Raw genomic sequence first — 15,384 nt, forward strand, 5'->3', positions numbered from 1 at the left:
AGACCAGAGCCTGTAAAGCAGAGCTCAAGCCACCAACAGACAGCCCATCAACGTGTATTTTCAAAATGTGCTGCAAATAAATGTTGCTGACCTGCATGGGTGTCACTGATGGATGGTCTACTTTAGTGTACCCAGAACACGAGCACTTTGAAAATCAGGTATTTCTACTGAGAGGTATTTTATTGGCTTAATTTTTAATTTTTCGTTTACACTATTTAAATTTTGCCTAAGAATTTTTTAGAACCCAGAACTTAGTGCATTTCATTTTATAAAATTAGAATAATTTATATCCTTCTCTTTTCATTGAAAAAGAAATAATGTATAGCCCAAATACATGTAGGGGTATAAATACTTCATGAATGACAGCTGTTTCACTTATTTTACAATCTGCTTAACGGTGGTTTAGACATTGCTCAACCAAATAACTTTGGCAACTTGCACAAAAATGTCCTTAAATCAAAAGTGATGATAACGCTTGCTTTAATGAGGCCTTCATTACGAAGAGAACTGGAAAGAGAGAGGAGTGTAAGTGCTGAGGAGGTTACCGTGTCCCTAAACCATGCTGCTTTGTATTTGTATGTGAAATGGGTATGGCTGGTAGATGACAGGTGGTTGTCCGTGAGCAATGTAGTAATTACTGAAGTTTCTGTCACTGATATACGGAGCAGGCTGATAATAGCAGGTTACATTGGCTGCATTTGGGATGATATTTTGTTCTCCGAGCACTTTTAAAGCCAGAATTGTGATCATATTCAGAGTTTGTCTTCGTTCATGTCCCATGAGACAGACTGTGCTCTCGTTTACAACTCCACGCAGAGTCATCAAGTAGTCATACTTGCTTTTCTCTTCTCCAATGAAATGGTTGCGCAGATATGACTCAATTTTCCTTTGCTGCTCAGCAACATCTGGAAAATCAATGAAAAACCTGGAGCACATGTAACGTTCCAGAGATTTAATTTCAGCCTCATCTGCTGGCTTAAAGTCACGAACCAGGAGATTGCTGTACTTCAGGAGGCCACCTCCTCTGATTTCCTCTGGGTTCCTTGTGGAAATCAGCTTGTATTTTAAGTGGTCCATTGCTTCGTTGAAGTCTCCATACATACTCTCGGCGATGACAGTGGGGTGAGAGTCTTCTGTCAGTTTGCAATCTGTTGCCCTGTAAACATTCAGGATGGAGTCCAGGATGATTTGGAAGGAGTCCACGCTAAACTCAAACTGCCGTCTGAGTGAGTTGACGAACTTTAATTCTACATTTTTGCCGCTGTTGTTCGACAGTGAGATGAGGCTCCAGCGATCGTGGTCGGTGGAGACTTTGACCATCTTCTGCACATAGGCATCTTTCATGGTCTGAGCAGTGATTTTTTCCTTATTAACACATTTTGGCAAGAAGTCCAATAGGCAATTAAGAACTGCTTCCTTAACAATCTGGAACTCAAGCTCACTTGGAAGTTCCACCCCGAAAATGATGTCTAGGTCCTTGTAACTGGTTCCATTCTGCTTTACCAGGATGTGACTGGCTGTCGAACCGTTCAGGCGGATATCTCTAACATTGATTTGCTTTTCAATGAGCTGTTCCTTTACCACATGAATAATATCCTTCGGCTTTACATCCAGTGTTGGGAAATTTCCTCTGCCATGAATAGGTATGACCTCAGCTAAAACTTGATCCAGGATTTTAATCTGATCCCAGGTGAGACTACTGAATCTGTGGCCTAAGTCCTCAGTCATCGTGATGTCGGTTGGCTAACTAGGGAGGAACAGAAATTAAGAGAGAAATGTTAGAACTTGCTCAAATATGAGAGCGCCTGACATCTCACTCGGTTATAACAAACATGTATCTTCCTTCCCCAGCGCAGTGACAAAGCAGTTCATTTTCCAGAGACACAATCCCAGTTAACGGTCTGAGTCAACCACTGCACTTGTCACAGGACTTTAACTGAATTTTAATGTACTTGGGTTTTAATCCTGCTGAGAAACCATTGTCATTGTATAAACTATGACTCAAAGTAAATGCAGTAACCCATATAGACTTGATCTAAAGCTACTCAAAGGTTAATAACATGAAATACTTGGTAGCTATAATGAAACTCCAAATACATTTTTTCACTATGAAGAGCTAAAATGAGCAGATTTGTTCTTTCTGTCCTGCCTAGAAATCTCCCTTTATCTTCAGTGATTTCCATACTTGAAACTACTGAAAGACCAGGAAGTTTGTTGTTTTATTTTTAAAGCAGGAATGGTGCAGCATGCTCATTGTTTACCTAGCCATATGCCTTGGGTGTACTTGAGTCTCTATGGATCACCTACACACACACATCCTTTAGTACCACTTGTTGCGGTTTAAGAACTGGTTATCCGATAATTGTTAAGCTGTTTCTACTGTGATTCTGAGGCAAAATCTTTTCCTTCTAAGCCATTAACCATGTTCCTACGTTAATGTACCAACGCTGCAAGTTATGGTTTGCAGAGCCAATAAGAAAAACCCTTCCAGTCTGCACTGACACTCCAACAACTTCTCAAGAAAGCATGGAAAGAAGCACCTATAGAACAAAATAGTGTATATATATATAAAAGTATATATAAAATTAATTGAATGGGATGAAGCTCAGGCTCTGAAATTCCTCAGCTTAAAACTATATCCTTTTATATAAGATAGACCTTAGCATGGATAATTTATTTACTTTTTACAACGAGGAGGGAAAAAAGGTGCAAACCCCTCCACATTGGTTTTAAAATGTTTCTAATTTATCATACAAAAACTCTAGTTTAATTAAATTTTTGTAATGGGAATCTGCATGTTTGATTTTTTAAAATTGTATTGGTGTGTACTGTGAATATAATTAAACACAATCATACATTTATACAATGAGGTGTGATTACAGTTAGTAAATAAGAAGTGCATTTAAGGAACTACAAAGAAGCAAAACATTGTTGGGCATTAGGTGTCCAAGGCGTAATGAAATATGCAGATCTCCATCTTATTGTCTCCTGACATTAACGTCAGTGTTACAGAAGAGAAACAGGTCAGAGGGCTACAACACTTCCAGAACTCCTGGGCATCATTTCATGCTGTGCCCCCTTTTGCCTGCTTACGCTTCCTCCCTTCTTTTCAGGTAGCTAACGCTCAGGCGGTTAAACCAGAAAGGTTTATTGCTGAATCCTATCATGCCATTTTCAATACTCTTTCATAATCCGCATGATAACTCACAGGCGGATACTGTGATTTACTGGTAACTTTTCGATTAACCTGCATGCCTGGGCTGCTGTGCTTCGGTGCATGCAGTCTGAAGTTGTGTTTGCTGCTCTGAGCTACAGGTGAAGGAAGAGAATGCTTCTGGACATAGCAGGACCTTTCTTCATCGCTCCAGAGAGCAAAAACTCTTTAGTCAATACAGTTATTTGAAGCATTTCTTTACTCTCTGCAGTCAGATGTGAACATCCCCAACCCATGGGAAGCTGCAGTTTACACAGCTTATAGATGGAGGTACAGGCACTGAAAACAACTTTGCTTACTGAAAGGAATTTCTTTCTCCTGCACAAACATAATTTTGCTTTCTCCTTAATGTTGCGTGTGTTAGCTAAGGCTTGTTTTGAGAGTATTTCTGTTGGGTTTGTGTAAGCTTAGTTCAGAAAGAATTCAGGGAAACTAAAAATTATTTTAAAACAATTGCAATAAAGTATTTGTAACATAGCAAGGGGGTTTAAATCATTGCTGCTGAAACACTACTTGCGCACCTAAAAAGAATACAAAAATAAAGATCACTGTATTCCTTAATACTGCATACAAACAGGATGGGAATTCTACTATGCCACTGAACTTTATAATCTATTTTCCACAGAAAAACTATGAAATCCCTTGTAGGCAGACTGTTTCTCAGACAGAGCTGTGTCTCCCAGCCACGCTGATGCAAAGCTGGAGTTTGGAGGGACTGAAGAATGGGGATGCGGAACTCGGGTGTTCAGGTGGGATCTGAAACAGCTCAGTGAGTCACCAGCTGCAGGGAAGAAGTGACTTTCGGGTATTGGCCACCCCTGCAAACAAACTATTGAAACATCGAGAAACGCTTTTGCAGACAGATGGCTAAAACATATTTTTTCAGCTAAAGCTCAAGAATAAAAATAAAGTGAAATCATATTGAGTAATAACACTTCCAAAAAGTCTACACTGTTGTTTCTTAATCAGTAGTCACTACATATGTACGTTGTCATACATTTTCCTTCCCTCGCCTCCAGATTCCACATTCTGGAATATTTTATAATTTCAAGTAACCTGTGAACTGACAAATGAGCTATTTTTCATATACTTCTACTACAGTTTCAGCTCCCAAGTCAGCTAATCAAGAACATACATAATTTCAAGCACCTTTCTTGCCTCGTTACAAAGAATGGAACTAACCATATGTTTGAAGCTAAATGCCTGCTTTAAAATTTGGCTAAATCAGGACCAAAGTTGGGAGTTACACACAGTATGTAATTATATACGGTATATACACATCTATTTATATACAGTTTTGGTTATGTGATTTGTCTGATATTGCAAAACTTTGAGAGAGCTTTTCAAGGTTAATTCTGTGATGCAAAAGAAAGGGCTTAGAGAAGGGAATGTTGAAATTCAATCCACTTTTTTAGCAGAGGGACTCTCTTCAAACACTTTTTGAAAGTTAGAAGGTGCAAGTATCCCTAAATAAGCTTAGAAATCCTTCCTTTATTGCTATATGGCTTTAGTTATTTCAGATTTTATTGCAATATACTAAGATTTAAAAATGACAGGAAAAGGTAATGTCAGTAAATACTTCTTTTGTGTTGAAGAGTCATACATCAAAATGTCATTTCTCTAAAGTGATTCCTGGAGAATTCAGTGATGCTTTGTGAATTCAAAGCCTCAACATTAATGTCTTATGATATATACTAAGAATTCTGTGCTGAAATAATGCCTTCAACTTGGACAAGTAAGGAAAATGTCATAGGAAAACCAGGAATTAAGTTGGCAAGAATATAATTAATCTACAGATTAATTTATTAATCTAAATGAGCTTTTTTTTTTTTATTATTTACCGATTTGCTTCCAGTTTGCAAGTTGGTACATAATGCTGCACTTTCCTAGAAGAACTTTCTCTTGTACTTTTCCTTATTCTTGTCTGGCAACAAGCAATTTTATAGTCATTAGGAACCTTATTTCTTAAAATGGTGGTAAATTTATTTACCAAGGTGCTCAGGCTAACGTCAGGAGTTGTTATTATTAATGCAAGTAAGCCTCAGTTAAAATAAATCAGCAGCAGTACTGAGGCTACGATTAGTCAAAGTGTTGTGTAAAAGAAGAGAGACCAAGGGATGAAGGGAAGGCACCTCACTGCAGGTGACCACAGCAGCCAGATGAAGCCAAACCCAAGTGAGTGCCGGGATTGGGTCAGTTAATGGGAAAAGAAGCTTGAAAATTGCTTCATTCTTTGGGAATTGGTGATGTTTGCAGTGGAGGGTGATCCCTGGAGGCAGCTATACCTCGCTGCCCCTTTGCCGGCAGCAGCGTTATGCCCTTCAGGGTACCTATATACGTGACACAGGCTTGGAGAGCTGTTACTCACCGGCACCCCCAGCCCCAGCCTTCACAGTCTGCCCTACTGCACCCTGTCAAAAGAATTGTTTCTTCAACTTCTTCCACATGAATACCTAAAAGTGTTTCATGTGTTTCACAGTGTTTTCCTATCTTAAAGTCTAGGCACAGGCAAATGGAAGGCTGCGTAAACACTGGCACTGTGGCAGTGAGAGGAACAGTCAGTCTTTGAAACTGTGTATTGAAAAAAAGGGGGTTTTCCCCTTGGTTTATCAGTATTCGTAACTTATTGAGACTCTCTCCTATTGATTTTTCTTAGTTTTTTCACTGTGGATTTAAAATGTTACTATAAACTGCAGCGGACCCTGAATCCTGCCTGATTTAAGATCTCTGCTAGATAAAGTGATGAGGAAAAGTAGTTTTCAGGGTGTTTTCTTTTACATATACTGGCTAGAGAAGCACAGAATAAGATCAATCAGACCTAGCCAAATTTCGTGATATATTATCCTTATTATAAGGTTAGAAAAATATTTCCCTCATTCAAGTTCCAACTTGTCCTTGAGTGGTCACCTTCAGCTGGTGAAGTGGTTGTGATGTGGAAAAATATTTACTTACTGTGGGATCATTAAACACAGTTTTGCTAATTCTTACTATTTATTTTTATATTGAAATCAGAGGGTCTAATTTTCTTCAGCAGGGTTTGGACCAAACAAGTGTGAATTTGGTTTTGCAATGATGCTGAAAGATTTAGTTAACCACCTCTTAGCACTGCCATGCATCAGCTGCTTCAAAAAAATAAAACCAGATCGGGCTCTATGTCTGAATGAAGAAAATCTGCCGTGCTAATGATAGCTTTCATGTTCCACACGACTTTCACAGAAACAGATACTTACAGTCTAGAGGACAGTCTCATCAAACTTAGCTCATGTTTTACCGATAAACTGTTTAGATTCTCTTTTTACATACTCTAGAATGCTGTTTCAGAGTATTTTCAAAGGGTTTGCAATGTTCTGGCATTCTCAAGCCATCTCAAGAATACATCCAAAACAGTTTTTGTGCAGCTGTGTTAGGCCCATTCTCTTCCCTTTGCTTTTATCTACTCCCTTATTTACCTGTTTTACAACAATTATATGGAATACTTTAATGCTCCAATTGTCTCTGCTTTGCACTTGAAATCGGTTGTGAAGGGACCTTTTACAGATAAAGCAAAATATCTTGTCAGCTGCCGTAGTGCCTTACTTTTCGGGGTTACCCCAGAGGTGCTCAAAGTAACTATTGCAATTCTCTTCTTACATCTCCATATTGCTTTTGCTGCATTCACATTATATGTATCACTAATGACTTCCACAATATCTTGCTAAAGCTTTATTTTAGTTCAAAGATACATTTTTCTATTAAGCCAGACTTTAAAAAGTATTTTGCGTGCTCACTGACTTAAGGACTGCAGCTGACCTAAGCTCTGAAGGCAAGAATGTCAAATATGTAAGGCGTCCGAGTCATAATTTAAAGGTGTATGAGACAAGTAGAAGCAGTAAAGCATCTGGGGCATCCTAAATGAGGACATATTTAAACTGGTTTGACAGTGTTTTTCATGAGTTTTTCCTTCCATTAATGTTAATGCATGCAGTGAAGATACTGTTTATTTATCCTGTTACCATGAGGTAACGCATGAGTTGCCATAAGTTTTCAGTACAGCTACCATCTAGTTATCCTGAAATAACAAATAACTCAAGGCCATATGCTCTTCTCCTGTGAGATAAGGTTGCATGGTGTGCAAAATACACTTAAGCAGAAACCAGTTTGCTTGGACTATGACACAGAATATCACCTTCAAGGGCAGAACAAGTAAGCAGGAAAAGAGAGACTTTATTAACACAAAATGTATCCTACCTTTTCTTAAAGCCAACCCAAGGAACGGCGAAAAGCACCAGAGTCATGTACCAGCCTGCACCAGCCTTTCTCCCAGATAAAAATGATGTGCAGAGCAGTACAACCCAAGGGCAGCCATACCCTCCTACAGCACAACGCTGGGAGAAGGAACCAAGCAGCCTACACCTCTACTGGAACGGTACAGGATATTGGGTTGATGGGCTGGGAGTTCTCAGGAGGGACAAAATAATTCAGGAGTTTAATTTGGGCAACCGGTACAAATACGTACTCCACATTATATCATCCTGGAGATCTGGGGCTTTTTGGATGTCAGTTTTTTCCATCATGACTCATGGTACACTCGTTCTTAGCCGCATGTGGGTCCCCTCGCAGCAACATTTTCAAGGCCAGATGTATCATGACTTTGTATTGGTTCCCACAACACATGAGGTTCCTTCTTAAGTGGCCTCCAGGTTCGAACAAACCAAGCCCTCGTAAATAGCATGGTATTAGGCACGGTCAATCTTCTCATTTGCTCTAAAATACTGTAATAACTTTAAAAAAAAAATATGATATGCAATATTTTGTCTATTTGTGGCTGTGGTCATCACTGAGAAGTTACTGCTTGAGGTAAAGATGATTTGTACTACCGAATGCAGACTACGGACATCCTGAATAACATTTCCAGAGAGAATGCCACATCCCACAGACCTACCGTGGCAGGACGATTGGCAAGCATGTATTTCAGCGGAGTTAATAGGATGACTCACTGGATCCTTTGGTAAAAATATGAATTGTCATCTTGTCACTGACAAGAACATGAACCTCCCAGGGAAAGCTGCAGGAAAAAAAAAGACCAACAACAATAACATTCATTTTGAGAGAAATGTTAACTACCAGTCACCTGCTGTACATAATAAATCATGCATTACAACTTGGCAGTCCTGCAGTCATAACAATAGCCTTTTAAGTTGGAAATGATAAGGTAAAAGCAGTGGAAAGGCACAGAAGTGCTTATAAAGACTCTGGGTTTCAGGTCATACATAATTCCCTGTAAGTAAAAATGTTAACAAACTTACTATTTTCTCTGTGGGATTTTGAAGAAGAATTTAATATTATCAATAGGCATGCAACTTAGCAGGGACACAGTGGAATCATATAAAAAAACAGAACTAATAACAACTCAGCAAAATTAAACATTATGAATTGCATAGTGGCTTCATAAGCTTTCTAAAAATGCATGCAGATGACAGGAAGGTCTTGTTTCCTGGCAGACTAGGTTCTTGGTCCGTTTACAGTAAGCGCAGGATTCTTCAGCCTGTTGCTGGAATCTCCACGCACTGAATGGCCCACTGACTGGCTATGCAGGAATTACAGCTATGTTTTGCAAGTAATCCCATCTATCATAAAGGCACTTTTACATTTTTGTTTCTCATTTCGAACACATGCTGACAGCTAGGTAGCCTTTTCAAGGCTTTCCTTCAAAGACCTCCATTCCAGCACCCCTTCCGACAAAGTGCACAGCACCTACCCAAGGTTCCTTAACTATCCCGAGGAGGGCTCTGTCCACTGCCTGATTTGTGAATGTGAATTTACTCCTTGTTGCTGAGTTATGTTCCTCAACCTCAACTTCTATGCTGAAAGTATAGCTCCTTCTGAGTAAAGATAACTTTACAAGTATGACTTGAGTGTAAATATATGCATAACCTGCAGGAAAAGCTGAAATGATAGCCCAAGGAGCTACGGACTCTATTATTCTTTTTATTAAGAACATTATGGATTTTTCCTCCATGCTACAGCAGTGAGATATTTATCACTGAGTATGCCATTTTACTGCTGCCAGAAACCCAGTACCTGCTTTCCTCACTCTGTGAGAACCTGTCTCCTGTGCCAGGACCTGTCTACAGCATTCATTTGCTTTCCAACTCTTGATGGGCTACTAATTGAAGGAATTAATGTTTCCTGACTTGCTCCTCAAATCTGTGCAGCGATGGCTCATGTTTGCAGCTGGGAATGAAGGGTTAAGTCTGGCAAGGGCAAGGCTCTGGTTAGCCTGAAAGTGAGAAGCCAGTTGTGTCTTCAATGGCAAAGAAAAGAGGTTCTGGACTGCTTAGATAAAAGAGTCTCAGCATGTGGAGTCTGGCTGCCTGGAGGAAAAGTCAGACAAATATATAATCGGTTACTTAAAAAAACCCCACCGAAATACAAAATTCTTTTTAACAATGAACAATTGGTATTTCTTTCTGTGCAGGGGTGGAAGGTTTAATGGATATATGATATCCATTAATGGATATATCATCATGATAGTATAGATTAACAGCAGAGTAGAATTAATGGCTTCCCCAGGTGATATTTAGGGGAAGGAGAGAGAGCTTTTTTTCTTTTTCTTTGGTAGAAGAACAACCATTATTATATAATATGTTCATAAAAGCAGCAGCTGAGACTGATGAAGTGCTTCGGCTGTTGGGACATTATTCTCAATGGCTGCCTTTTATTGGCTCCATCATTACAGGAAAAAGGCATCATTTCATTATTCTCTACTCATAGTTTCCAGGATTTTTGAATTGTGATGATATGCACCAACAAACTAATTTCAAAGCCTTTTACCCTTGTGTCTCTGTGTATAACAAGTGAAAGACTATAATGAGAACCAGCAGGGTCTAGGAGATAATGCATCACTCTGTGCCTTGGGTTTCCCCCTCTGACACGCTGTGCCACAAATACTGCTTGAGAGCACGTTCCTGGTCGGTCACTGCTTTTGGGTGTGCCTACTCCCAGGTCCCACCATGGGGCATACTGACCCCCAAACCTATTGGGTGACAGCGTCTCCCATGGGATTCAGTGAGTGTGGAGGTTGCTCGGACACCTTATCCGCTGACCCAGGGCATGTCAAGGTGATTCCCCCAAGTCAGCAAGAACGACAGCCAAGGATCCCCTCCCCTCTCCAGAGATGCTTGCCTCCCCCTCTCTGCCTGCCAGCTTCCAAGAGCAGCGCATGACTGCTCTGCTTAGCTCCTCAGTCTAATACCAAAATCTATTTACTCACTCGAGATACCAGTGACTCAATCTGAAGCTCACTTATCAAAAACTCTCATTATTATGACTAAACTGCAGCAAAAGCAGGCAAGGTAAAGAATGAAACAATCCTCCTTTTCCATCTATTAACCATCTTCATAATTATCTCTCCCCTTCAAATGCCAGAGGAAGAGGGATGAGCTATGCAGTGTGCCATTACAGTCCTAATTCTGGGCTGTTTTCAGGGGATAGAGGACGTTACAAAGTCAAGGCTTTCCTCAGAAACTCTCCAGAGGCTTCCTCCCCTCATCTACACCAAGGGAGACCCGGTGAGTTACAAACGTGGCAGAATGTTCCCAAGAACCTGTCTTGTGGGACCACCTTGGTCATGAAAGCATTGGAGGATAGTGCCAGGTTTGCAGTCATGTCTATTTTGAGTGTTCCAACAAAACACACACAGTAAACTGAATGGATTTCTTTTTTTTTTTTTTTTTTTCCTGATCATATCCAAAAATGCTATGTCTTGCTGGAAGCTGCATTTAGTTCATTCAATCAATGCGATGCTTTTTTTTTTCCCTTCTGAATCAGTACTGAGCCATTGAAGTATCGAGGGTGGATTTTGATAGTACATACAGTAGTACGATAGATTTGGAGGGTTTTCCTTGGGGTGAGCTAGAAAGCTGAAGACATACGCAGTCATGTTCCATAAAGCCCTCTCTGCATCACTCCTGCTCTGCTCTGCCTATTTCATAAAACTATTTGCTATTAAGCAATTATCCTGTTTCACTCCAGATGTATTTTCATTTTATGGCAGAAGACATGAACCCTGGGCACAGGCTCCAGGTTGATTTGTTAAGCAGTCTAGGATCCCTCTGAAGAAGGGCTTTTTGTGGCTGCTACAGCAAGTGATGAGTTTAAATTGAATTGGAAAAAACTTCTGTATCCTGGACCAGGCTTGGCTGGCACCTCCCACAAAAATGTGTCTGAGGGCAAGCTGGGGTCCTTTTCAAAGATTACTATGTCTTCCACTGCTCGCTTGAATTACTCTTGGTGTTTATCATGTTAACATGTAATTCATATTATTATGACTTATTTCCATACTTAAATTAGAAAGTTATTCTCTGACTACACAATACAGTAGTGGGATTTCCTTTTGATGTTATTTTCCCAATTTTAGGAGTTACATTGTAAAAGTGGGGAAAAATACATGACCTATTTATTAACTTCAAAGTATTTGCTGTACAAGACTTTATTCTTAATTCTACATAAGTAAGAGCTAGGATATGTTTTCTAGAGTTCTGTGATAAAGTAAAACACAGCATAACTCGACTCCAGCTACCTCAGGGAAAAGGATTATGGCTGCAGCACCAGGACCAGGGTACTGCTACTCCGTAGCGAAGGCAGCATGAAATGTCTCTGTTGACATTATTACTAAAATGCAGAGAGAAGATAAAGCAATGATAGACCAAAGAAAAAGGCTAAGGCCCTGCAGCAAAGATGTGTGTATTCGTGACTTTTCCATCACTATCAATAATGCATAATGACCATCATGTGGATGATGACACCGATTTTTGAGAAAGACTGAGTCAAGCTTTCTAGCACCAAATGTGAAAAAACATTCAACGTGACATTGGATGTCAAGAAGACAGGACCTGCTAGATAAGCAAAGAGCCGGCAGAAAGGGTAATGGAGAAGAAAATCAGCTGATGTTGACATAAATTGACATCTGCTGTGCCAGTTTGTAATGTTTTATGGAAGTAAACCATTCTTTTGTTAATATGTACTGAAAGAAACAGTTTTTGGGGCCACAAAAATATCTTGGCTAGAAAAAATGCTAAATGATGCTTTGTCTGTGAGCAATTGTGCAACATGAAGAAACCATGTTCAATATTATGCTCAGATTTTACAGCTATCTATGTTCTCCCTTTATGTACTGCCCTCTAATTCTGCATGGCAGTAGGCAATAGGTACATTGCTGATTCCCTGTGGTATCTTAGATTCTGTAACAATGCTTTAAATAATTATTTTTGCGTGAAGATCATGGTAGCAAAAGGGAAAAGCCAGACCAGAACTTTCAAAACATTTATGTTTGAATCCCAATGGCATAAATTCAGTCCTCAACCAGAAATTGTTCCACTGTAAATGAGAGCAGAACTGGCCCAGTGTCCATGGCTGGGCACCTGACTTCAGGAAGATAAATTCGGAGCTCACTCCCACTCTGCGTGGACCATCCCTGACTCCATTTTACCTATAGATTCATGGTGAAATTTGACTTGGAGTTTCCCTACAAATCTTGTAACTGTTCCATTAAGCTTCATCCATTAAAACCAGTGGGAGTGAAACACAGTCATGTAAGACATATGTGTGATGTGTAAGACACATGCCTTAAATCTGCAAGACAAATTCCATCCCCATACGCAGATGATTATCAAGCTACTGGGAATGCAACAAACACTGTCAATACTGTCAGGGTGACTCACTAAGGGCGGCTCAGCATGAATGGAAAAGGCAAAGCAGAGCACAAGCTACCAACATTTTCACCCCTTGCTACAGCCAAGCACTGGTGGTACGGACCAAACCCGTCCTGGCTGTGAGGAGCCCTGATTCACAGCCAGGAGTTCCGGAGCTGCAGCTGAGGACAGAGTCTGATCTTCAGAGCCCAGAACTAGGAAGGCCATGAAACTAATCTGAATTAGGAGCATTTTGAAAATACGTGTAGAATTTCAATCCTTCAAGCAGCGTTAATTAAAGAATCAATTTCCACTGACAGCCTAAATGCTGCTTAATTTACTCTCCAAAATAACTCAATCTCAATGTGATTTCAATGTGATCTTTCAAGGAACTTTGTCCACTTATCTCTCCCTGATTTATAGTGGATTCATAAATTACCAGACTCTACTGCATCAGCAGTTACTTCTGAACTTGAGCAGTAGCTGGTGATATGCTCTCCAGGGCAGGAATTTAAGTTCAGGCCTTTGCTCACAAGGGTCGACTTTAGATGTCTCTCTGGCAGCTGAATCGTTACAGAGCACAACGTAGTCCTTACCACGGTGCTGTATGTCTGATGCCTAATGAGGCAACAAAACTAAATTTGCTGTGAAGTTATGCCTGTAATGCATAGCTGAGCAGGGACGGCGTGCAAGCAACACTATCGTGAGGTCAAAGGTTTGCAGTAACTGCAAATTAAAGGAAATTATTGCTGTCCTCTTTAAACTAAGCTGTGGGAATGCAAGAGGGCTAAGGTATAAGGACAGAAGACATAATCCAGCCTCTGCTACTCTCCCCTCTGCACACAGCCCTTACTCCTCACTGTGGGATGCGGCAGCCACAGCACATGGGAGGATGGAAGGACAAGGGGATCGGTTTTACATTTCTGGAAGGGACATACACAAGCCACATCCGACTCTAAGGGGAACACAAGAGCGTGAAGTGTGAGTCCCTGCTCTTGATCCACTCCCACTTATTCATTTCTTGGCCTTTAACAGTGATCCACGTCATTATTCATACCTACCTTGCTGCTTTTTATGAGAGCCATGGACAAACTATTATTGTTAACGCAGCACGCGGAAGGCAATGTGTGTGCCTGTGTAGCCAAGCATGGTTTTTTTGATGGAATAACGAATACGGTTAAAGATTTGCGGTGGCTTAGCAGATGCATCAGAGACATGCTTGCGGATGGGAGAAGGCAGGGAGCACGGGAGAGTGATTCCCTGGCTGGGAAGACGCAGAATGCTGGCCCCGGGTTGCTGGAAGCCAGTTGTGCTTTGCAGGCAGGCGTAAGCAGAGCCCTCCCACAGCTGGGGCAGGAACCCCAGCTCGCCGGCTGCCACCCCCAGGCTCTGCCCCCACGCCGGGCACACGGGGGGCCCTCTCTGGACGCCTCAAAAAGGCCTGAAAAAGCCTTAGGAAGGGCTGCTTTGCCTGCATGAGATGACTGAGCTGCCGGCATGTCATCGGACAGCCAGCCCCGAAGACTACGCTCCTGCCTTCTGCTATAAATTTGGTGGGGCAGGTCTTGCCCCAAATTCAAGAAATGTTTAGGATCCACGGCAATGAGTGCCCGTAGGAGGACGTGCCACCAAACCGCCCCCCCCGCCCCCCCCCCCCCCCCCCCCCCGCCTAACTGCCAAACTGCTCTTTTCAATAAGTTGGTAAAGTTTGTATGGAAAACGCCTCGCACAGGCGGGCGGGGGGGCAGACCCGAGCCGACCGCTCCAGCTCTTACAAAGTTTTGTAACTCAGACCGACGGCTCCCAAGGGACGCGGGGGGGACCGACCGGCACAACCCCCCCTCCGCCCCAGGCACCCCCGACCCACCGCCGCCGGAGGACCCCGGCCCGGCGGCTGCCCGGCCCCAGCGCGGCTCTGCCCGCCGGGCCCCCCCGCCGCCCCGTGACCCCCCGAGGGGCTGGGGGCCGCGGCACGCCGGGCTCCCGCACCGCCGGCCCGGCCGCCGGGGGACGGGGACCGCAGGGCTCCCCGCGGGGACACTCACCGCGCAGGCCCGAGCCCGCTCCTCCAGCGCAGGCCCCGGCGCTGCTCCCGCGGGGCAGAGGCACCGCCGAGCCGGGGCCGCCGCCGCTGCTGTCCGCGGCCGCCCCGGTGCTGAAGCGGCCCGGCCCGCCCCTCCCTCCCGCCTCCGCCGGCCCTTGTAGCGTAAAGCAGTGGCCATGGCAACGCGCGTCACGCACCCGAGGAGGGGCCGCCGGGGCTCCCGCCGCCCGCGCTCCCGCCCGCCGCCTCACGGGGGCGGCCGCGCCGCAGGGAGGCCCCGGGGCCGCCCCGTCCCCGCCGCCCCCTGCCCGCCGCCCACCGGGGGCCGCGCCGCGGGGAGGCCGGGGCAGGCCGGGGCAGGCCGGGGGCACCGGCGGCGGGGGAACGCTGTGTTTGGCGGGTTCCCGCGGGTGGCTCGGGCCCTGCGGGGTCGCATCGACCGGCCGGCTCTGCCC

At 43.1% G+C, this 15,384-nt stretch overlaps 1 protein-coding gene across 1 annotated transcript; it reads right to left on the reverse strand.

The window, feature by feature from the left end:
* Positions 1-482: 482 nt before the first annotated feature.
* On the reverse strand, positions 483-15,030 carry TENT5D (terminal nucleotidyltransferase 5D). Its single transcript, XM_040614522.1, has 3 exons — positions 14,931-15,030; positions 8,136-8,258; positions 483-1,747 (listed from the first exon to the last, which is right to left on the reverse strand). The coding sequence occupies exon 3, from the start codon at positions 1,726-1,728 to the stop codon at positions 553-555; it is 1,176 nt and encodes a 391-aa protein (XP_040470456.1). The 5' UTR covers positions 1,729-1,747; positions 8,136-8,258; positions 14,931-15,030; the 3' UTR covers positions 483-552.
* Between the last annotated feature and the right edge of the window lie 354 nt (positions 15,031-15,384).

Source organism: Falco naumanni, chromosome 14 (assembly GCF_017639655.2).
Source record: "Falco naumanni isolate bFalNau1 chromosome 14, bFalNau1.pat, whole genome shotgun sequence".
NCBI classification, from domain to species: Eukaryota; Metazoa; Chordata; class Aves; order Falconiformes; family Falconidae; genus Falco; species Falco naumanni.